Below are 25,256 nucleotides of genomic sequence, written 5' to 3' on the forward strand. Positions count from 1 at the left end.
CACAGTCTAGCACAGCTCATTATTATTTATTGGAGTATTAACAAAGGTGAAATTTTACGAGTTCAGATGAGCAAGTTCATGATTCTGATATTTATGTTTTTTAAAGCTACAAGTAACTCCCATCTTTTATTGATGTTATGGGCGACCAACAAGATTGTTGCCATGGATACGGTGTACATAAAACCACAGTTTTCACTGTAACCAGCAAATGAAACACACAAAAACAACACAGGGCTGACTCTTTTACCTCCACATGTACATCAGGCATTTGTTTACATAAGCCTGGGGCCAGCTGTGACCTAGAAGGTTGGAGAGGTGGCTTGTGACTGAAGGGTTCAATTCCCTGGACCAGCAAAGAAATTGGCGTGCCCTTGTGCAAGGCACTTAACCTCCTGTAACCCCTCACTGGGTTAAAGGCAGAAGGTCAATTTTGTCTGCATGTAAAATATATACTGTCAAATAAAGAATCTTCATCCTCTTGAAGGAGTGATATTTTGCCCACTTTTATTATTCCATATATTTATTTGTGTATTTGGGACCTTAATAGTTCAAAAAGTTTGAATTTGAACCCTCCAGGTGCTGCAAAGCTATCTTTATATTCATTTTGGCAAAATTCAAGTGGATTTCTACAACCTGTTTTAATTCCTTCTTAATTTGTTGCATCTATAACTAGTTACGTCACGACATGTGCACATATAAGGTCAAGACTTCTGACGAACATTTCTCAGAGTGCAGAGAAATGGGATAGAGCAGCACAGTCAGCAACCTGGAGGGAGTGGGGTGTGAAGTGGCTCATTTGTATTTAAAGGGCCAGCGCTCAAAACGACCTTTCTGGTGTCATTAGTCAGAAGTAGGGTTGAAGATGGACCTGTGGAGTTGAATTAATGAAGAATTCAGACCCAAGCATAGCATTTACAGTTTATTTAGACCACAGGGAAATGTCTTAAAATGCATAATTCCATTTAAAAAAAAAACAAAAAAGCAAAATATGACCCCTTTAATACAATAAAAGAGGAAAACTTTTGTGTATGGTTAGTTGACAGCAGTGTGTTGGTAGCGTTGCTCATTTCAATACCAGAGCTCTTTTGTTTATTATATAGTGCGGTGTTATCCACATAAACCACATTTTACAGAACATTTTAGTACAGTTGAAGCACGTTGGAGATATCTGCTACTATATATACTATACGTGCGGTTGATAGCAACATAATGCTAAAGCACTTTCATATGAAGGTGAAATCTTGTCCAAATCAGTGGTACCTTTATAATGTAAACATTATCAAGGCGCTATCAGGTTTACTGGCTTAAAGTAAAAGAAGACTAAGCTGAACTATTTCTGTAGAGGGAAAAAGATTCATTATTCTGATATAGTGCTTTGTGACTTCTGCTTTACCTGCGTTGCGTTTTACAATGAAACCGACCTGTTTCACGCACACTGACGGCTTCATATATAGTATCAATTTATGGCCAAGCAAACCCTATATTAATCAAAGCTTTCATTATACATGATGAGATTCTTTGTAATTTTGACAGGAGAATACACCGCAAAGCTCTTTCATTCTCCCAGTATTCTGAACTCTCACCACAGTCTTTCCTAGTCGTTTTTTCCTCCTTATTTCTGATTATAGAGTGCTTTCAACTACCACTAGAACGTTGAACTCACTTATTTTTGTTAGTTATTATGTATAGTAGTGCATATTAAAAAACAGTGTCTGATCTTTAATTCGAATGACCCTAATGAAATGAAATGGCATTGAAACACACAGGTCTGACTTTTGTTATCATTTCTGTTGGTGCAGATAAGAAATATGCCTTTCAAGATGATAATCACTTTCAATGGCCTTCGTGCTTTAATTAGAAATCTGTATTTCACTTTAAATACATTTGCTTTTTTTTTTTTTTTTTTTTTTTTTTTGCGATACCACATTAATTCCAAGTTAATTTCACGATTTTACATTTAAATATCCGACATTAAAACCTTCAATATCAAGAATAATAGAAGGGATCCACTGCGATTAATCACATCAAACTGTCTGTATGACTCATATCTATAATATGACATGCTCCTTTTATTTGAAAGAGCTGCATTTACAACCGAGCAATAAAACAATTATTATTGTTATCATGATTTTATTTTGTTGTGGTCATTATATTTATTCTGGTATATATTTTTCTTGGCTTTCACAACATGAAATCAAAGTTTTAAAAGACGTGCAAAATCAATACTAAATTTGAACAGTTGTTTCATAGTTTGCATCATTTGTTGGGTTTGTTTCAACATTACACTGGTCTTGTTGCATCTTTCACATTGCTTTTATCTACTTTTGTTTTTATGTTGTTTTCATGTCTATAGATCTCTTTACACTTTGACCTTTATCATGATAATTATTGATTCTGACTGTTATGAAAGTGTTTTTTGGCCATACTATCCATGTCTACTGCCATTACTATCTAGTTTTTCCTTGCATTGTCTCCATTGGCATCTTCAACACTAGTGTTCGTAGGAAATTATGTGTTCAGTCAAAGTTAGTGGTGGAAGTTTGGTTCCGATGGTCATAATGGAATTAAACGCTTCTGTATCGCTTTGTGTTTCTGTCATTTCAGGCATCATTTCAGCGATTCCTATCTTTCCTCCTCCTCCTCCTCCTCCTCCTCTCTGTCCCTCTATAATCTCTGACAGTAATTATCTCATTTAGCAGTTGATTCCTCCTCTCATTCAGTCCCACTTGGTTCCATCCAGTGTCGACTGAAAATCATATTCTTGCATTTAGAATCGTTGCATTTCTGATGACTCCGTGGACCCACATGCGATTTCGGGACCGCGGCGCTCTCCTTGTGTTCGATTATCACACTCCCTCTCATTTCTTTTCTTCCTTGATTGCTCTCTCTCTCTCTCTCTCTCTCTTCCACTCTGTCTGATAATCTTCCCAACCTCCTCAGTTGCGATCCATCTGGAAAAAAAAAAAAAAAAAAAAGAAAGAGAGAGAGAAGAAAATCCATTACTTTTATTAACTTCTCTCATATGACACACTCATTTCAGATTGATAGTCTTTTTTTTTTATTCTGACTTCTCACAAATTAGGGTACGAGGAAATCAATTCAAATTGTATTTTCTTAATCAAGTGAGCTGATGGCTGAAGTAGGCCACCCATGGAGCCGGGTTCGATGCAGATGGTCTGTAGAATAACTGTAAAGCTGTGGCATTTACGCTCCTCTAATAGCTTTTCAGTGTCTCAGCCCTATGGGAGCTTTATGGTTTCTGTGTGATGTGCAACACAACTCAATATTTGTAACTAGTTTGATAAATCATCATCCTGTTAGCCACTAAAAGGGAAAATCAAGATTTCTGCTGGCCGGGGGAGTAAAATCTGCTGATCGAAAACAAGCTAACGCTTTCTGTGTTGGCCGGAAATCAAACAGTGCATGCAGTCTCAAATGTCAGAACAAAACCCCTGTGATTTTAAGTGTCTGATGTGGTCTTTTCGTGTTGTTGTGCCAGGGATATAAAGCAAATTTGTATTTACGGTCGGCTCCCTCAAAGCTCTTGACATTAATAATGGAATTAAAAATGACTTCTGACATCCCAAGGCGGCACAGCGGATACAAAATCTCTCGGGACGGAGGCTTTGTGTGTGTGTCGGCGAGTTTTGCTCTTTCCCTCAGCAGCTAATTTGAGAACTGGATGCAAGCTGTATGTGCATTTGTGTGTACCTGTATGAGATTAATCATTCCCTTAAATTAGATTCAAAAGGTTCGGCCTTTAGTCAAAGCAGTGACAAGCCGCAGAGGTGGAAGCGCAATAGATTTATTGTGTGCGCGCTTGTGTGTGCGGGTGGCGAGGCATTGGTTATTATTAAAAGGATTGACTGCTTTACTGAGCCAGCCAGAGTGTGTCAGATGTGTGTGTTTGTGTTTCTGTTCTATCTCTCTGCTCGATCACACTTTGCTCACTTTGAGTCATTATCCATCTTGTTACCTGGTTATGTGTTTTTTCTTTTCCTCTTTTTTTTTTTGTTTTCTGTTTTCTCTGTCCAATCTTTTTTTTTTTTTTTTTTTTTTTTGGGTCAGTATCTCCCGCTGTTATGGATCGCTTTATTTCCCTTCTGTGTGTTTTTGTCTGTTTCTGCCTCTTTCTCACACACATCCCCCTCCCTCTGTCTCTCCATCTTCCTGTCAAGTGCTGCTCTTTTCTTCTGGTAGTGATTAAGTCCAAGGTCGGCTCTATCAGAGAGCCAGTGTTTGAGAGTGGCTCTGGGTGCCAGAGAGCCTTCATTCCCCCGGCCTTAGATGTCCCACTGATGGCTTCCCTTTTGCTTGTCATGCCTACCCACAATACCCCTCCTCATACATCAGCCTATCATTGCCCTAAGACAGTATGGGCCTCAAAATGCCTTTTTTGTGAGTGTGAAATTCCCCACCCTCAGGAAAAGAGAGAAGAGGCCAAAGACAAAACAAATGGAGGGACTGCTGAAGAATGTGTGTGAGATGAAAAGAGGTATATTTTGAGGCTGCAATGGTTCAGTGTTGTCTCTCTGATGTGCAGAGCTCGGATGTTTCTGGTCTTAATTTGGGGCCTTGTACATTAATTCAGCTGTGCCGCTGCGACGCTTTTGTTGTTCTTCTCTACAGAATGTTAGGACCTTTGATAAATGCTCTCTAAATTTGACAGAATTGGACCGTAGGCTATACCTCATTCTCTCTCTGTGTTTATGAGCAAATAAAACAGTCTGGTTTATGACAGGGAAGCTATTTAATTTCATAACCAGAATCATATGTTCAAACCATCCCGGTGGCTCAGTGAGCTTAGGCCAGTATGTTCAGGACTTTCAACATCCTCAATCTGACTGTGGCTCCCATCCTCTGCAAAGAAAAAAAGAGAGTAAAACCTTGAGTTTCTATGATTTTGCTTGATGTGCACATAAAATAACAAGATTTACAAAGTAAGAAAAAAAAAAAGACCTATACTCTTAAAACAATGTTAATGTTACACAGTCTCCTCTTGGATCGTTTATTATTCAAAGAGCTCAAAAGTATGCTAAGAACACCAATTTTACGTGCTATTGCCTCATGTCTTTAGGCTGAAACAAGTTTTGATGTTGCGAAGACACACAGAGCCGCAAAATAGCAATAATTTCAAAGTTAAAAAGTTGTAAGAAAATGTAAGAAGTAGGAAGTACAAGCATTTGTGTTAAAATAAGGAGTAAAACTTGTCAGGAAAATAAACATTTAAGTAAAGCAGATACCTGAAAACTCAATAACAAAGTGCTTCTGCTTTGTTCATTCCAATCTCTGATATTATTCTCAACACAGGATCAAAAGACTTTACGAATAGATATTTCTCAAATCTTAGACCAGGAGATTTTGCAACCTCTAAAAATTCAAACCAAATGTAGACTAATGTTATGAAGCAAGTTTGGAAGCACTTTGGGTCTGTCTTAAAAAGAAATATTTACTGAGATGAAAGAGAAACTATCTTTCAGATAAAACACATTTTTATATATTTTTTATATTATTTTTATACAAAAATCTGCATGTAACACGGTAAAAAGGACACGAAAATTGCGCGCTACTATTTTTTGGAATATCTTTTTATTCTCTCACAGGTACATTTTAGGAATCAAACTAATTATGCAAGACAGAGTGTTTCACAAAAATGGCCGCTGTTGCAAAATCACTCACGATTTATTTGTGTTTCAATGGGCAGGTTCCACATGTAACATGAGTGGACATGATGGGTTACACACAAAACCTGGAATGTAACTGAGATTCATGAAAAACCCGCGTGTCTGGATTAGAAAAACCACTAGAATCCTCAAATTTAACACAGTGTCTTTATTTATAGTGGTATATAAGATCATTTCAAGCCATGTTTTCCAGATCAAATGCACTGACACCTAGGTAGCTTTTCCTGTCCCAATTTTTTGGCCCCAATATTGTATTAAAAATTCATTAATTTTGGGATGGCTCAGAGCAAGAGTATAATTTTTTTTTGCTTTTATCTGAGGTCATCATTAGGTACATCCTGGGGGGAAATATGTCTAAATTTCTCTTTTATTATTGGGTGTAAAAAAAAAAAAAAAAACAGCTGGCAAAGTGCCAGATACCAAAATGAACCAAGTTTCATAGAAGCACCCATTTATACACATCAGTAATAACCATTGACCACATGCAATGATTCCATACCCAATCTCAGTTACACTTTATCCATCAAGAATAAATCACATCATCACACATTTCATGAGACGAGGTAAAACTATTTTATTACAACTTTATGGGCAACAGTGTAATATAGTTTTTTTTCGCTATTTTCTGTAGCACCATTAACAGACGTTAAAGAAGAGACTTCAAAGCTGTGAAACACAAAAGGTTAAAATGCAGGTCTTCACCCACTGTCACCTTCACCGTCCACTCCGCCACCACCTACCGATGCAAGATGAGTGTTGCGGCTTTCCCGTAGTCTGCCAGACCCTTATCTCCTCCCCCTGACTGGAGCACAGAAAATACATAATCACAGCGCCCTGTGTCAAACTGATAACCCCCAACACCAACCAGAACACTAAGTGTGTGTGTATGTGTTCATGTCTATGTGCGCCTTTCCCTATGCGTGTGTGCAATTGTGTACTTGGACATGTGTATTGTGTCTCAGGGGTACAGAAAGGATAAAGGGGAAATGAAGGAGCAGACAGGATTTGGAGGAAGAAAGGTAATGGGGTTGGGGGTCGCAGAATGAGTTGAAATTGTAATAATAATTTTCTTCACTGCTGTATAGAAGAGATTGGGGGATTTATGAATATAATGAGCAGAGAAGAGCCTAAGGATGATGTCTGTCTCTTGCAAGAGTAATTGAAGAATAATTCATTTGGCTCTAACATTTTAACCCAGAGACAGACAAAGATAGAGAGGTTTTTGACCTCTGGAGGGAGGGATATCATGTCTCATTATTGGCCCAACTAGTGTCATGTACCGTGGCTGACATTCGTGGGTGCGTGTGTTCACGCGTGTGTATGTGCGTGCCTGTGTGGTCATTTGGCTTAGTGCGCTGAAGAGAAACCAATGCTTTCTATCTCTTCAAGCCTTTCCTCGCCACTGAGTTTGTTATCAACACCAACACATGCAGGATTAGTGACTGAAAGGGTGGAAGAGAGAGAGAAAAAAGGGGAGTAGGAGCGGGAAAATAAGTGATAGACAGTAGATGGACCCAAGACAGATAAAGAGTGAAGTTAACCACACATGCTGGCACACATATACACACACACAGATAGATTCGCTGGTCCGTGACTGATGCAGACAATGTATTTGTGATACCAGACCTTTGGCCTTCTCTAGTTTTTACCTCAGTCCTTTCTCAAATATTCATACGACTCTGTCTGCTCAGGCCTAGTTCTACTCATGTGTATGTCTCCAAATGTGTCAAGTGTATGTGTGTGTGTGTGTGTGTGTGTGTGTGTGATTTAGGCTCGCCGCAGAGGGATTGTCTCGACACAGCTTTCTCCTGTCTGACTGAACTGTCTGGGATGCTCCGATACGAGGAGGAAAAAAAAAACAAAAAGCAAAAAACAAAAAAAAAACACAGTGTGTATGCATGAGTGCGCACTTCTATTCACCTAGTGACACCGCTGCCATTCGTCCCACCTTTTTCACCTCCGCCTCATCCTGTCTCACACTGTCTCCAACACATGCAGACAGCCAAGCAAAATGTGTCAGGGCAACAATGCCACCTCAACAACACCCCGCGACTTTGACTTCTTGCTCGGGACTTTGAATATTACTTCAAAGTGACCGACCAAACTTCTACCGGCATTGTTCACCCTCGACCGTCTGAGAACTGTTACGGCTGACGGTTGTACTGAAAGGCAGGCTTTCTTTCTTTCTTTTTTTTTTTTTTTTTTTTTTTTTTTACATAAACAACGCTCACATTTATGCTGTATTTTCAGAACTGTTAAAGATACGCACATCCTGTAGTTTGGACTATTTTTCATCGACGTAAACTCACATACTAAATCCTGTAACGGTTATAAATTAACTACAGCTATGAAATACCAGCTCATATTTTCCAAATTCAGCATGTACGCTATTTAGGACTAAAACAATGCCAGCTCTGTCCACGCTTTTTAAATGTCATCCCGCTGCTTGTCATCTGAATTTGATGGACAGCAACAGCCATGAACTCATGCAGCTTTGTGCCAGCGCTCATACCATGACATCATATCCTCTGCATGGGGTCCACCAGGACTCAACTTCCTGCTTGGCATCATAACGCTTGACGTTGTGTAAATAAATGGAGTAATAGCACAGGTAGTTAAAGCTCTATATTCTGGCAGCGTGCACACAGGTATGCCCTGCACACGCTCAGTGCGCCAGACTGTGACATACACTAATGTAATAAAGTGTCAAATCAGCCTCTCCAATTATTGAACTGCAGCCTGTGCTTGGCTGAAGGATAACATACCTTTGAAACAACCACTTATTTTTCCTTCATTTATAAGAGTGTTTTGTGTTTGACCTCTGACTCAGGCGCTCATTTTTCCTGTTTTTAAGAGGCTTCTAATTGAAGCAGGTGGGAACGGCGTACGGCTCTGAGACCTCGTCCGCTCATGTGGACAGAATTAAACAACCCCTTTAATACAGAAATGTAGAACTCCATCCATTTTATGCACAGAGGCTGTTTGCTCAGAGAGATCTTGTCAAGTTCTTTCTTATCTTTGTGCACGGAATTACATATGGACGGATTTAGAGAGGGCTTACAAGGTGACACTGAAATGTTATTTTTGTGATAGGGATCTTTTTTTAATTTAATAGGTAGTTTTATAAATATGTACTTTTGAAATTCTGGCAAAATATGAACAGAAATATGTTATTCTGATTGTTAAAAATATATAATGTTGATTCTTCAAAGTTACCTATAAAAGCAGACTTGTTCCACATATATTTCTACACTTCTAGGTTGTGTTTTTTTAATTATTTAAAACAGTGGTTCCCAACCTTTTTTGGCTCGTGACCCCATTTTAACATCACAAATTCCTGGCAGCCCCAGACATTTTTTTTGCTAAAATTAATTTGTTTTTGATCATGTAATGGCTTGTGTTTCAAATAAACATTAATTTTAGACCACATTTTGCTATATAATGTATATTATTATGGACGGAGGCAGAAAAGCCAGGTGTAGATTACCGCACAAAGTGAAAATTTTATTTTCCTTGGTCAGGATATGTACAGTCAGTCCAGCTTGGATTTACAAGGCTGACAATTAATACTGAACAAACAATAACTCAAACTATGAATTATGAAAGAGCTGCAGCATCTGAAACTGACCACAATGAACATTTGAAAGATAAACAGTACCACAGTGCTTCAGTTTCAGCTTCAGAGTTTGTCATGTCTTTTATGGATTGTGATTGTCTCTGTCAACTCACCGTATATTTTTATTAGTATGTTTTTATTTTTTATCAATTGCTAGAAGTTTCAGGCAACCCCATTTGAATTCCAGGCAACCCCGCGTGGGGTCCCGACCCTAAGGTTGAAAAACACTGACTTAAAGTAGGAACATGCATGCTTGGAGTTATTGAAATATTCATATAATCAGTGTTTCCGTGCCGTGCATGTCTGCCGCTCACGGGGTGGGGACGACACACTGGCCTCAGAGCAGCTGGATTCTGCAGGTTCCAGTGTTTTTAGGAACAGCATGAATAATTATCCAGGTGTAGCTGCCAACTCAGAGGAGACGAGTCAAACTCTGCCTGGTTACAGACCTCTGCCAACGAGGAGAAAAAGCTGCCGAACCCTCTCACCAAATCCCCGACTCTCTATTCTCTTGCTCTAATGCTCTCTCTCTCTCACTTACTCTTACTCTGTTTCACTTTTTTCCTCCTCTGCTTCCATCTCCTTCTCTCCCCATGAGTCACGAGCTTTCTCTTTCTCCCCGTTTTAAACTTTTCAGTTTTTTTTTTTCTTTTTCATTCCTGTCTATTTATTGTTCTGTCTTTCTGTAGATCATAATACGTGCGCAGAAAATAAGCTGCAATATTAGTGGAAATGATTAAATAAGATTGGACGCATTAAAACCTTTCACCTTTGAGTCAAATGATGATAATCTGTCAAATATGAGAAAATAAACCCCGGCGCTGTGGCCTGTCACTTTCTAGAGGTGTGACTAATTACTTGAAAGTAGAGTTTTTGTCACTCTTCTCTTCAGGGAATTGGAGAATATTTTTTTTTCGGTGGATATCGGCTAAGCTAGAAAACATATTTCCCTGTCTCTGCAGATGGATTAACAAAGTTACGGTCTCAGCCGTGACTCTGCCTCTTCCCCTCCATGCACACGTCTGCTAAATTTTCAGTTTTGTTGAACCTAGCTACACCCTCAGCCAATCAAAGAGCGAGGCTGCTTGGCCTGATTTCTCATTGGTTTTCCACATCAATGAAAAGCTGACGATTGGTTGTAGTAGAAATTCTGTTCAGCAGACATAAGCAGTTTTGAAGATTTGGAGAACAAATACTATATTTGATGTCAGGGTTTTAAATTTTACTCCAGGCCTAATAACCATAAATATTGAAGGCAAATAACTGTGTGTGTCTGTGTATGTGTGAAAGAGAGAAAAAAAGAGAGTCACAGGAGAGGATATATATATATATGTGTGTGTGTGTGTGTGTGTGTGTGTGTGTGTGTGTGTGTAGGAGGGAGGGAGGGAGGGAGGATGTGTATGCCATTGATGCTACTTTTTGGATGTGTTACTATGAATACTTGTACTAGTGGTCACTTTGTTGTGTTTAGTTTTGCTTTGCTTTGCTTTTGAAACAATACTACTATGCCACACACACACACACACACACACACACATATAGATCAGCCTTATTCTTGCATGAATAATTGAAGACTTCGATCCAACAGTGGCCACAGAGGCACATGACACTTAGCGTTTGTGTGGTTTAATATGTTTTTGTGTGAACATGTGCCTTTACGTGCTCATGTTAATGCATAGACTTCAGTGTATTTCCCATTAATTAAACACCAGTGTTTATCGTGTCACTTTGCTGTCCCCTGCGATCATGGCTGCTTTCTTGACCCCCTTTTTTTTTTTTTTAATTTTGCGCACTCAATCTGTTTAATGTTTATTTCATTAGTATATCTAAGTGCGTCTTTAGTGTAAAGGTGCTGATGTGACACAAACAAAATCTGTTTCATGTTTATTTCATACCTGAGCGGACCTTTTATCATAACAGCTGTGGGTTCATTTTTCACTTGAGGAGTGGCAAAACTGCCACAGGCTACATAAAAATACTGAGACAAATGAAACAGATAGACATTGGTACAGCTTTTGAATCCTCTTTTTTTTTTTTTTTTTTATCCGTAGTGTAAGGCACGATCAGGCACTCATTGTGTTTGTTTGCAGTTGGTGCATGCATCTGTGCACTTACTCTCAGTATGTGGGGACAAGGAGCAGTGTTTACATGATTGCTTACTTCACAGCGAGCCTCGGTCCTTATCTGTTCCCCCATGTGTCTTCATGCTGGTAGGTATATGTCATACCTATGGAGCTGACAATGGTGCTCAGTGATCTTAACACCAACTGTAAGCTTGTTTTCTCTTTAGCCTTGGCCATGACATTTACCACCCTGCCTCCCTGGCGGCTGGCCTGAATATCATACCTCTATTATCCTGCATCCCCAATGTGTGTACGAGTCTGCAAGTGTGCATACACGTGTGCACCTGTGCTTTAAATAGTCTGGAGTATGAATAAGAAAAAAAAAAATCTAAATAAATAAATAAATAAATATACTCACTCTTGCGGTGACTTGAAAAGCCTTCAGTAATGTTTTGCCGAAAGAGCGCAAGTCAAACACTGTCAGTTTGGGGGTGTTTTTCTGAGAGGGTGTTGGGAAGTTAAAAATTTTGACTGGGGGATTAATCTAAACCCCCTCTTGTAAAGTATTCAGATCAGAAAAGGGGATTATTGGAGGACAGATGAAAGGAAGACCGAGAGTGAATGCTCATATCGGCTCATAATCCCTCACACCAGACACGCGGGCATAGTATCGTAAAAAGTGACAGCAAGCGAATGTTCTGTCATTTATTTGTCTTGTTAAGGTTTTATTCTGCATTCATGCATTTCTTTAAGATCATCTTAGGACAGGGGTGTCCAATCCTGGTCCTCGAGGGCCGGTATCCTGCATGTTTTAGATCTTTCCCTCTTCCAACCCACCTGATGGTCGTTAACAGGCTTCTGCAGCGCTTGATGATAGGCTGATCATTTGAATCAGGTGTGATGGAAGAGGGATACATCTAAAACATGCAGGATACCGGCCCTCGAGGACCAGGATTGGACACCCCTGTTTTAGGGATATGTCAGAAAACATCCATTTAATTCAGCAGGTCTATATTTCCCCGAGCCTTCTTGTTCGCAGGTCATAGTAAAAATAAAAATAAATAAATATTGAGCCTGTAGAGCTGCATGTATAAAAAGATAAAAAATATGAATGCTCTATTGCCAGTTTGCCATTATTTTGAATTTGACATGATATTGTGTTGCTTCTTGCAGCTACGTAACCTGAGTGTCTTGGACCTGCGGCACATCTCAGAGCTGAACAACGAGACGGTGATGGAGGTAGTGAGAAAATGTCGCAATCTCAGCTCCCTCAACCTCTGCCTCAACTGGAGCATCAACGATAGGTGAGTTAGTCGAGTTTTTTTTTTTTTTTATTATTATTATAGTTCAGTATCACGTACCTGACATAGGCCAGGTTTTTCTAACCCAGTAGACAAGACGAACTCTTTAAAAGTGCTGAGCAACTAAGGTAAAAGTCGAAGAAACTTTGGCAGAGGCAGCTGCAGAAGGAGACCTCCCTACTTGGATTTGCACTCGTAGCCCGAGCAGGAAGAGTATCAATTACTGTACCCAAAATGGGAGACTTAGTATGCAGACATGTGAGTTCAAAACCCAAGAGGTTAATGATCCAATCCTAATGTGTGTGCCAATACTCATATAATACATCCAATAAAGTCCAGTGGGTCCGGTGTTATTCTCTCTCATTTGATCACTTGACTAATGGCTCATTATCTTCTGGGTGACAAAAAAATCTTTTATTGATTAGTTATTTTTTATGATCCTGTTTTAGGGAATGAGTTGTTAGTTATTAATAAAAAGTGATAATTATGTTGGAATGCATCATAACATTTGCAAACATACCTCTGGTTTTAGTACATTTTTAAGATGCTTTGGCACAAGTGCATTCATTTGCAAAATGGAACTGGTGAACACTGAAGAAATAACTTGACTTTTCTACTGAATATAGCAGGAGTACTTGAAATGACATTTGAAACATACTGTACCAAAGCAGATCCAGTACATGCATCATAGGAGCAAATGCAGAGGGGAAGATAGGCATAAGTGGGAACGATGATTCAAAGAACACCAAGAACTCTATCTTTCTTTATTTTCATTCTGTTCATCTGGGCTTTTTTTATATTCCCAACCCCTCTTTTTACTCCTAAATGGTAGAAGAACGTCGTATGACAGTAAGAGTAAACCATCCTCTCTTTTATTTATTATCTTGTGTTTTATTCATATGTTTCTATTTAATCTATTGATTTACAGCTAAGGCTGGGGCTTCTCTGCCAAATGTACTCCCACTCAGGCTTAGGAGTGTGAACACAATATTGAATTTACCATGGTGCATAGCAACAATGGATGCAAGGGAAGTGTGTGAGTATGTGTGAACTATTCCTGCATTATTGAGTTTACAGCAGACGTGTGGTGGGAAGGTTATGGTAATACCTTACCTGCCTTCTTTCAATCAAAAAAACATGGAGTTTGGTGAAATCCTCAGAGGAGCACATGGTGTTATCAACTTCTTCCCTTTATCACACACATGCATGCACACGGGCAGACATACACACAGCCACAGGTTCGACTGACTCAAGGCTGCATTGATTTCGTAATGATATTTACTGTATTGGATCTGAGGCAGAAGGTGTCTTTGTGTGTGTATGTGTGTCTGCCTAGGTTTGTCCGGATCACCTGTGGGAATATTGGAATTTAAAATGTATTTGTGCATGCGTGTGTGGGTTTTTGTGTTGTCGATAAAGCAGGCGCCGATGTATGTATGTGGTGGCATATGGTAGGTGTGTTGGTGCCAAGAGTGTAGTGACAGAAAGGTCAAGACGAACAATCATTGATGCGGAGTGTTTGTATGTTTTGTGCTGTGATGTTGCACCGCTTGACCCTCCGGAGGAAGCACTGAAAAATGCAGCACAAGTAAAGCGTGGCCATTTGCTCTTGCCTCCCTGTCGACTCTGGAGACCTGCATGTGTGTTGTATACATGCTGACCGCCGCCGTAGGACTCAAAGCAAATAAAAACTTCCAGTCATAAGCCGCTTTATTGTTACACTTTACAGTCACATGGCTCCGAGTGGAGATGAGGGGAGGGGGTTTATTGAAAGGCAGAGACTGACTGGGTGGTCGAAGCAGTGTCAGAAAAAAGGCATGTGTGTAGAGTGAGAGAGAGTGCATGAAAAAAGTGAGAATGAGGTGAAAGGAAGGTAATGACTGAAGAATGTGGCATGGCTGTTTACAAAGCACAATCTAAACCCTGTGTCCTTTTGATCAATAAGGGTTGCGTGTTAAGAGTCACATCTAAATTCATTAAACATGGTCTGGGCTTGTATTTTCCCACAGTATAGGAGACCAGGAGCCTGTATCACAAAGCAGGATTAAGCAGGTTTGCAATGTAACATTCAGTTAGTGTTTTTTTTTTTTTTTTTGACTAAGGTATTTATACTGAACACTTCACCTGCTTATGTTTGTTTTGGATCAGAACATATAAAAACACCCCCTGCTGACCACTGCTGTATATGAGCCCTCCTACAGGATCCCACAGGCCTTTGTGTGTGGATTAAAAAAATAGATGACTGAGGATGTTTTCACACTGTGTATCTGAGTGTGGTGCATCCCAAAGTCCACTTAATTTTATCAATGTCAATGCAAACGTTTCATGCGCAATTATCATACCTGAGTCCAGCTGAGAAGGTAGTCCTGGGTATGGACTGCGTGGATTCCGGTATGGAATGTTGCCGTGTGAAAGCAATCCATACCTGAGACCGAAAGTGACCTAATCGCCATGAGACCATAGATGGCGCTCCTGTTGTCTCCTGAAAAAGCCTCGGATCCGCATGGCACAGGCTTGCGTTACCGACCGAACCATTTGGTGATATATCGAGGCTAACAGATAGAAAAGTATCGCTTGTGAACAGAACAGTCGCTCGGTTGATGACGTAAGGGTTTGTCACTTCCGTGTTTGTTGGATAGCTACAGAATTCCTTCCACACCGCCACCTACTGTTTCGACCCTGTAACACCCACTCGTTCTCGGGCACGGGCCGCAGTACATGTGAACGCAACGTCTGCGGGAAAGGTGTGAGTGTGTCCAGGTCCAGCATGGATCTGGATACCCAGTCTGAAAATGCCCTGAAAGAAAAAAAAAAAGGTGTTCTGCACAGAGAATGAGAAGATTTCTTAGAGAGGCAAGAACTCTATATGCCATCTGATTCCAATGACCCTCTTTGTGTTGGTTTATAACATATGATCATCTTGTGAGTCTGAAGAAGCACAGAAACCTTGTACTTGTTCACCCTATAGAGTGGAACTGAAAAGCTCAATTTGTCTCACAAACCATCAGAATACATATATTTAACAGTGGAATGAAGAGCTATCAGGGTATTCATATGTACTTGAACGTTGATAATGTGATACTGACAATAATAGTTACCTATGTTTTCACATAGTGCAGATGATGTCATCAACGTTCCTTCCTCGCTTTGGCCACAGTATATTATAGGTTTTATAGTCCCCGTACATGTTCAGAGTCATGGTTTGGTTGTTCTTATGAGAAGAACTACCATATAATTTATGACACATTGCTTTTATGTATAGTGAATAGGTGTTTTTGCTGTCACCACACTATGATTGGATAATGCCTAGAATCCATCACAACTGCTGAAAGTACACATACACACATACATGTTGCAGCAAAAGTTGTCTGAGAAGCCTGATGGGCTTTTTAAAAGTTGAGATTTTATCAATGATGGCCTTCTGCCGCGCTGATAGTTTGTCTATTTTCACAACGACAGGGAAGGAGGGAAGAAACAGTTTATTTGGCTCAAGGTTCAAGGAGTCAAAGGTCAGACGGGGTCAAGACTCAGGAAAACTAGCACTGACACACACTTTTCATCGCTATGAAGAGCAGAATGAGTCAGCCCTCCTTCCCATTAGCTCTTTGAGGGTACAGCTGGGTCAGATTTGGATGTGCGTGTGTGTGTGTATGTGTGTGTGTGTTACTGAGTGATGGCAGTGTGCTGTGAACAGGTAAACAGGCAGAGGAAATGACCCCTTATTTCCAGGATCAATTTGTCCCCCGACAAGGGGCCATTGGAGAGATAGAGCTCAGTGGGAGGTAAAGTACTCTGGTCATTTTTCCTCCCTCTCTTTTCTTCTCTTTTTGTCTCTCATCTTTAGGGTAATAAAACGCTGCGTCCCCCGGCTCCCTCGTTTCACCCTCAGTAATAGTCGATAACAACATCTCAGTGTAAGAAAGCAAGAGATGATGACCAAATATGGACTTCCTATCGCCACAGTCCGATGGGTAGATTGCACCAGTAGGACGCCTAATTTTTGGTCACTGTCATTTCTTGGGGAGAGAGGATGTGATGTGCTGCAGGTGGTCAGCGTCGGCCCTGTTATTTCTCTGTATCCTCTCCAGGAATGATCGTACACCAAAGTGGGATTGTGTTTTTCAAATGTCACAGCGTTTGAAAATGGGGAGCGAGTCATGAGTCATGATCAAAGTGGAACGGCACCGCAAATGGCAGCACTCTTTTTTTTCTTTTCTTTTTTTTTTTTTTCCTTCCTCAAACCAACTTGAGAACATGGTGTCAAAGTTAAACGGTTTTCTTTTATGTTTGGCGTTTTGGTGTCTGCTTTTCCATCTAGCAGAAGCCCAGGGGAGCTTTTGTGTTGTGTGCACGGTGCATTTGTGAGTCTTGTTACTGTTTTGTGTCTTCATTTATGGTCTGCATGTGTATTTCTTTTGCATATCTACGGACCTGTGGTTTTGCCAAGGGAGACGACACTGGTTGTATTGTATAATTTCCAATTTGTATATAAGCTTTTAACAAATTGCTGTCTTTGTGGCTGGAGCACAGAGGTTCCGGTCATTCTGAATTCAACATGGATTTTTATGGGAACTACTTTGAGATGCTTGGTGCATATATTTGCGTGTGTTTTTGTGTGTGTGTGTGTGTGTGTTTTGAGCAGCGGCTGAAACCTCCTCATTGGTTTTGGTCAAAGTAAAGAGTCAGCATCTATTCTGCTAACATTAACCCTGCTGCTGGACACAAGGCCTGTGTTGACATGCAGATTTATGCATGTCCATGTATGTGTGTGAGTTTGCGAGCGAGTTCTGGTCAGTTGGCCTCCGGTCCTTGCTGAAATGAAAGCAGATTCATGGAATAAGTGAGTCATTTCTTTTATGAGATCTGTATTGTCGGAACTTGGCTTTTCCCAAATGCACTGCGTTCCTTCCCGCTCTTTCTTCTCTCTCTGTCTTCGTCTGTCAGTCTGTTCAGAGAGCTTTATTTCAAACGACGAAATCAATATTCAGTTGACCCATCCCTCTCTGCCGCTTTGCTTTTTTTCCCCCTCAGGCCAGAATTCCCTGCATATCTCCATCAGTTATGAGCATCACAAATCACAGCCAGAAAATTGCCAGTTGTACATTTTTGTCCCCTCTCATAGATATGAGACTAGAAGAGGGATGACCGTGGATGTTTTTGACTTTCAGGAGCTTATGAAGTAAGAAGTAATTGGAGACCCATTCTCCCAGAAATGCACCTTCTCCAAAACTCTTCAGGTGTGCGAATTTGGAGATGCTGGCACTGGAAGCTCATTCCAAATAGCCTGTTTTGCGGGCCAGCTGGCAGATCTCACCGCGCCTGCAGAATTGTTAAACCCCCAAAATCAAATGATTATATGAAACATCAGTGTGATTAATGACTTGTCAAATGACAGTTGGTTGCTCTAATTTGCTTGGCCACAATGAAGGTGACCAGGTTTGCATTTGTCAAAGTTCTGACAATTCAGAAGAGACAACTTAGGAGTAAAAAGTTCTCTGGTGAAATGAGGACTAGAAGACATTTATCAGATGACTCACTTCACAGCAAGGTCTTAGAGTTAAAGTTTTAGAGGAACTTTTATGTGTGTATGTAGACGCTTTTCCATTGGACATCTGCACAAAACATTACCAATACATTGACTAAATGTTGAAAAAACAGAAGTGCGTAATGTCGGTTTTTCCATTAAATCAAAAATGCAATGATTTGTTCATTTATTATCGTGAGATGACATGAGAAGTTATGCCATAAACATGTCGACGAATGTAAATATCGTGTTGATTTGCAGATATCTTCATACTATTATTTATCACCACTCTATCCTGTACTAGATTAAAAAATGATTTGGTTTCCTGGTTTGTCCACACATATCGCAACATGTTTCTTTTAAAACTCTTCTTCTCTGCTTGTTGTAACGTCCATCAACATCAGTTTTTTGTATTCACATGACTCTAGTTGCAGAAAAAGGTCTTTCCATTGCAGTTTTGCTTGATATATTATCTGCGCTATGCCCAAAAGACCACCTCTTGCCAGCACAAAAACTTTTATTCGAATAAACAAGAGTTTTGGCAAAATTGTCGTTTTTCCGTTAAGTACATTTTTATGGCAAGTTATATTCACGCAATTTGAGGGTCAATGGAAAGTGACTTTTATGTAACTGATGAGTATGTGGAGAACATGTGTACAGATGCAAGGACTTAAAGGGGCTATGCAGCGTATTTCTACTTTGAAATATATATATTTTTAAATGACATAAAATTATTATTATCATCAGTGTTTAGAATAAAGAGCTCTGAAGTTATACCAAAGATGCCAATGTATAGAATTTTATTGAAATGAACTGAATCTATTCATACTGATTATCAGTGGGATTTATGTGGCCACTAGAGGGAGTTGTGAGTCTTCTGTGATGTTGAATACTAATGCCACAGGGACTTTGACCAAAATGTCAGAAAGTGATGAGAGGGGATAAGAACCACTAAGAAAAAACTTTAAGCATCCAAAAAAGTGATAAAAGCTAGAGACATTTGTTGTTTTCACTACTGGACACAGCTCCAAATGAAAAGAATGGAGTTTGATTATGAGGTTTATGACTGTATAAAGTTATTGAGTGATGTTACTATCTTTGTTAAGTTCACCGTTTATTGACCCACAGTTCAAACTAAACTGTGACAATTCTGATATTGCTTATACGATTATGAACATATCTTTAATTCAGTTATTGATAACACAAACTGTCCAGAAAACAGGTGATTTGTGGTTTTACTGTGACTGTTTTCTAACCAAAATCAGAGCTAAGCTAACAAAGCTAAGACACTCTTGTTATTTTACTGGCTGTTGAAGTAACTGGCTATGAGTTCCTTTTAAAAACAAAAAACAAACTTGATAATAACATAGTACAGATGTGTTGAAACGATAAGCTTTAGTTATGGACCAGTTAACCCTATAACGCCAAGCGTATCATATTTGATACGTGAGTTTTGAAGCTCTCTACATGATCAGTGTGATATTTTTTTTTCTTAAAAACCTGATGTCCAAATAGATACATGAAATACACAGATAATCCAGCAGAGGGAAGGAATTCATTCATCAGAAGCCTTTCCAGTGATACTACAAGATTGTCATTAATGAGGAAGGAGGCAGAACTTTCCCAGTTTTGAAAAAGAATAAGCAATTTGTTAGACATGTTTTTGAAATTTAAATGAAATTGAAAATTGAAAACATTTGTTTTGGTTGTTCAGACGGACCAATAAAGGCTCCAGTTTCAAAGAACTGGAATTTTCTGTCAATGATTTAATGGTTCAGGCTTTACAGGGTTAAAGAGATTGTGTTGCGTCCTCTTTTCTTCTTCGCTCTAGTCTTGTTTTACGTCATCTCTACTATTTCCAATATCTCTTTTCACATTAAAGTACATCTAAAGATAATAAGTGTAACTTTTAGGCCACATCCACATGTGTTAAAATGAAAACCATCTCCATTCAGACTAATGTTTTAGCACCTTTTTGTTTGCTGATGTAAGCACATTAGAAGTACAAGTGATAAAATGCAGAACTTAACTGCAAAACAGCTCCTAGCGAAAAAACAAGGACAGGAACGTTAGTAATATGGCATCTTGTTTATTAAGTGCTGATAATCAAGCGCTGATGGCTTCTTGTTTTCTTCTGGAAAAGGTCACGTTATGGGAGAGTGAAAAATCAGGGAAGGACATTAAAGTTTATTTGGTCCAACACTTCACAGCCCAAGGTCACAAAGTGCTTCACAGGAATAGTTAATGGTAAATAAAAGAAATAAATGATAAAACAGCAACAGAACCTAAAAACACAACAGTAAATACCATGATTGCCACATAAGTGCTAGATAAGACCCACACTCAAGTGTCTGCATCATTGTTTCCAGTGGTCATTGTCCAGACTTCAGGGCAATCCTGGGGTTTCCAAACTAAAACAAAGCAGCGAGTACAAAACTTCTGAAAATGCCAGACTAACGCAGACGTGTTAACGTAGTAAACTGTAGATATTTTTAAAACAGTAGTATGGTAGCGTGGACATAGCCTGAAGCAAATCTTTTAATATTTCCCCAAGTAAACACACATACGCACAAAAAAAAAAAAAAAAAAAAAAATTACATGCAGCCTCTAATATAGAAGCCAGAAATGGAAACAAAACAGGAATTAAACTGCAGTTCGAAGGGAAAGTCTGCTTGTAAAAGAAGCACAAGATGGACTTCAGGGAAAGCATAAAAGGAGAATTTATTACCACATTAAGAAGTGCAGGGAAAGTGAACAAATCCTTAAGATAAGAGGTCATTTCACGTGTCTACATCCATTGTATAACCTCGACGTCCTATTGTGCATAGGTTTTCTTCTGGCCAACTATTTTTAGGTCGCCCCTTTTTCCTTTTGGTTTTGTTGGATGTTTTCTAAATGCCAAGGAAAATGTCAGCGCAGCCTGGACGTGGAGTAGACAGACATTTGTCCTTGTCTTGTTTCTCTACCACCTGTCTCACCAGATTTGAGGAGAGGTGCTGAGGGGCCTTCCCCTGTCCTTGTCACTTCTTTTTTCCGCTCTTTATTTTCACACATGGATACATTATTCGTGCAGGCCTACCGCTCCTGAGAATTTCACCCCCTTCCCTTTCCCCTTCCAGCAGTTCCAGGTCTTTACATTGTACTGTACTGATCTGTAAATTAAAAACCCAGGCCCCCTTTTTTTATTTACTCAGGCCTGCCTTGTTGAAGCAGATTGGCTGTCAGCAGAGATTAGAGTTCTGCTTAGTAGAGTGAATACACAAGGAGAGCTAGTGTTGCCCTGTTGTCAGACATGATGGGAAGAAAAGGTGCAGGAAAAACCAATGAGGTGTAATGGAGGCAGGGTGATTAGGTAAGGCAGATGCACACGTATGCATATAGCAGATTTCCTCCTCAGTTCTTTCTCTGTTATGTCTTTCATTTCAGGTTGTTGCTCTCCCTTTTTTTTTTTTTCCTGTCTTGTTTTCACACTTCATCTCTCCCCCAGTTGTCTTTCTGTGTTTCTTTCTCTGTCTCTTGGTCTCTCTCTTTCTCTCTCTCTCCTTCTGTCACGCACACAAACACTGAGGTGATTATTTCTGGCAGGTTGGGTGTGAAAGTGTACTATGATAAACATGCTGCCGTGGTTATTAATTTTGAGTAATGGCAGCGTCAAACTCCAGTGCCTTGATAAGTATCTGAGATGGAGGAACGTTTGTGGCGCGGCACAGAGACACAATGAAGGCAAGCAGCTGGAGCTTATAGGCTACAACAGTGTGAGAGCAGTTGTTGTGTTCAGGGACAGATCCAAGGCCAGCTGCATCCTGCGTCTCTCTGCGAATCCCCTGTTAGGTACTGAACTCCGCTGACTAAAATATGTGACATCAAATAAGATAAATATATAGTTAATGGTGTGATTGATTTGGTTTTGCCCTACACTGCACAGAGCCGTGAGTCTGACCTCTTCAGATGAAATCTCCCTGCTCGCTCAAGGGTCTTTAGATTGATTAGAGTACTCTCATTTCTGGAAGTCATAAGATTTGATTTGTGATACCTCGTCAGTGACATCTGAAAGGCTGCTGAATTTTAAGGGGCTTCAAGTAATCTTTGACTTCCATCACCTACTTTCGATGACGAATGAATTGCAGCGGCATTGAAAGGTCTTTTCTAGCAAAGTCATCTTTTCCCCGTCATCTGTTTCACATTAAAGACTAGTTTTATACTTAATAAAAGCACAAGTCTATTGGAAATGTGAAATGAAGAAACAGCAGTACACTATCTCCAAAAAGATGTAGCCTTTTAACTTTCTGTCAGCCATGCTAATGTGATATTTTCAGCACTAACAGCATTAATTCATTGGATTTCATTAGATGTGAAGTACCACTCCTGAATCCCACACTCACGGTATCGCACTGAAACCTAAACAAAAATGCATTTCAGCAGCCTTTAAATAACCTTGTGCACCGCCTAAATGTAATCATTATATGGGAAGCGCTGGATCTCACAGCTGTAGAACCACATTAGACACAGGCTTTGAAGCGCTATTATCTCACAAATGAGCCTGACACTGAAATTTAGCTAAAATCCATGTTAACCGAATTGGTGACTCCTGACAAGAGGACTATTGGCGCCATTTTAACAAAATACATTTTTCCCGTAATTTAATTCTGTCTGCATATAGGTTAAAGCTCCAGGCTTTCAAAAAATTATTACTTTAGCTAGTTACCAGTGCAGGGGAGGAAAAAGTTGCCAATATAGAACGTGGTCTTTCTGAGGTTTTCAAAAGCTGGTCTGGTTTTTAGCGTTGTCCATAATTTGGGAAACATTTAGGCTCATATATGGGAGTTTGAGGGTAGGCCTGCAAGTACATGAAGAATCTATAATCTCACATGAGTTTGAACCATTAGTATCATGTATTATGCACACAAATTTGGAAAAACTAGAGCAGATGATCAATAAACAAATCCACGGTTCATTGGGGACCAACTGCAACCATTAGATCTGGGAAAAGTCTTCTAGTTAACTTTAATGCTCTCCACATTGATTTTATGTTCTTTGGCTTTAAGTTGTGCCCAAAATGGCTTTGGTGTTGCACTTAAGCCTCATAATGCAGGGGAAAAATAAGTCTAATAAAACATGGTTAAAAATACTGCTTTTGATTTTGAATTGTGATAGAAAACTGTATTTAAGATGATGTAGTTCTTACTTGTGGTTTAATGTGTGTCATGGATGATTATCAATAAGTATATGTGTCATGATATTTCCTATTGGCACAGAATTTAGTCTTTCAGCAAATAAACATTGAACATGGCAGATACGATATAAATTAAATATACAAACTCCATTAACCCATAAAGACCCAGTGTGACTTTTGTAGCAGTCAATTATTTTTTCTCTCTATTTAACATTTTCTAAGTGATTTATCACCATGTATTGTAATATTATCCTCTGCATTTTGCATTTTTTCAGTGAAAATCATCTATTTTCCAATGTTTAACTCACTGATCATGTAGATGTTCATAAAAGCTCAGAGTAAATTCAAAAGTTATTGTATCAAAACTGAGAAAACTGTAGAAAAAGTTACTTTTTCAGCAAATCTATCATTAACTGAACATAAACCCAGTGTGTCCATTCACTGTCACTGATCCAACTCCATGGGTTTTACTGGTGAATCAATGTTGTAGAAGATGACGGTGTTTCCATGGTAACTACGGAGCCTCTGAACATCCAAATGGGTCATATCTGATGACCATGAAAAAATGAAAAACTGCATTTTACACCAAGTATTTACATGTATTGATAGGATTAATGGATCAACAGGTATTAAAGAGTTTAGATCAGTAGATGGTTTTGGTCGACGGCGGATGTTTGGGTCTTTTATGGGTTAATGAAGTATTGGACTGAAGTATAAATCAAAACAAACCATGGTGATGCTTACTGTAGAATGACAATGAGAATATGTCATTTAAAAGCACCAGTTAAAGTGGAGATAATACAAGTTAGTATTTTTTTGTTTCATCCAGCTGTTTTTATGCAGGTGAATGGAGACGACTATCACAATTATATTTCACTTAAGTCAAATAATGACATGTAATAAATGTGACAGGCCCTAGTTTTATGCCGATCTGTTTTTGGAAATAGACAGAACCTCTTCCCAAACATATAGTAATTATTTTATCCCATGTAGAATCAGCATCAGGGGGAAAGGCTTCAGAATTTATCTCCAAGACTTGTATTGTGCAAACATCATTACTTTAAATGTTTATGTGGTTATTTAAGCATTGACGGAGCTACAGTAGGGCCTGAATATTTACAAGGCCGACTGTGTTACTTTACTGACCAAAGCCATCTGTCTGTGCATACGCATAAATACACCGGGCTGTGGTCTGACTGTAGCGAGCATCTCTGTGTTCATTTATCCGTACATACAGACCTGATCAAAATCTTAAGACCAGTTGAAAAATAGCTAGAATTTACCTTTTGCACATTTGGATCTTAATGAGGTTTTAAGCAGAGCTACAATATACAAAAGCAAGAAGGGGGAGTGAGACAAAAAGCACTTTGAAAAAGTAATTTATTGAAAACAACAAGTAAACTGAAATAGGCTGTTTATCAGCTGATCAAAAGTTTAAGACCGCAGGCTATAAAAGCCAAAATCTGCTCAAAATTCTCATTTTCTGTCGGGCATTCACACGGTCATGCCCTCCTGATGGCTAAAGCTCAGAAGCTTTCTCTTCTTGAACGTGGTCAGATCGTCGAGCTGCATAAGCAAGGCCTCTCGCAGCGTGCCATTGCTGCTGAGGTTGGACGCAGTAAGACAGTCATTCTAAATTTTTTGACAGATCCTGAGCATTATGGAACAAAAAAGTCAAGTGGTACACCCAAAAAAAATGACACCTGCGCTGAGCCGGGGGATCCGATTGACTGTCCGTCAAGACACAGGGCGGTCCTCGACCCAAATTAAGGCCCTTACTAGTGCCGACTGCAGCGCAATAACCATCAGACGGCATCTGCGGGAAAAGGGTTTCAAAAACAAAAAACGAATTCAAAGACCTCGTCTCCTACAACGCCACAAAACTGCCCGTTTAG

The 25,256-nt window shown here is 39.5% G+C and overlaps 1 protein-coding gene across 1 annotated transcript in view; it reads left to right on the plus strand.

Moving 5' to 3' along the window:
• The window catches only part of fbxl17 (F-box and leucine-rich repeat protein 17), a 342,006-nt gene that overhangs the window by 99,669 nt on the left and 217,081 nt on the right, over positions 1–25,256 (plus strand). The window contains exon 8 of the mRNA XM_030143655.1: positions 12,537–12,667. Coding sequence (XP_029999515.1) covers positions 12,537–12,667 — 131 coding nt within the window. The remainder of the gene's footprint in view (positions 1–12,536; positions 12,668–25,256) is intronic.

Source organism: Sphaeramia orbicularis, chromosome 9 (genome assembly GCF_902148855.1).
Source record: "Sphaeramia orbicularis chromosome 9, fSphaOr1.1, whole genome shotgun sequence".
NCBI classification, from domain to species: domain Eukaryota; kingdom Metazoa; phylum Chordata; class Actinopteri; order Kurtiformes; family Apogonidae; genus Sphaeramia; species Sphaeramia orbicularis.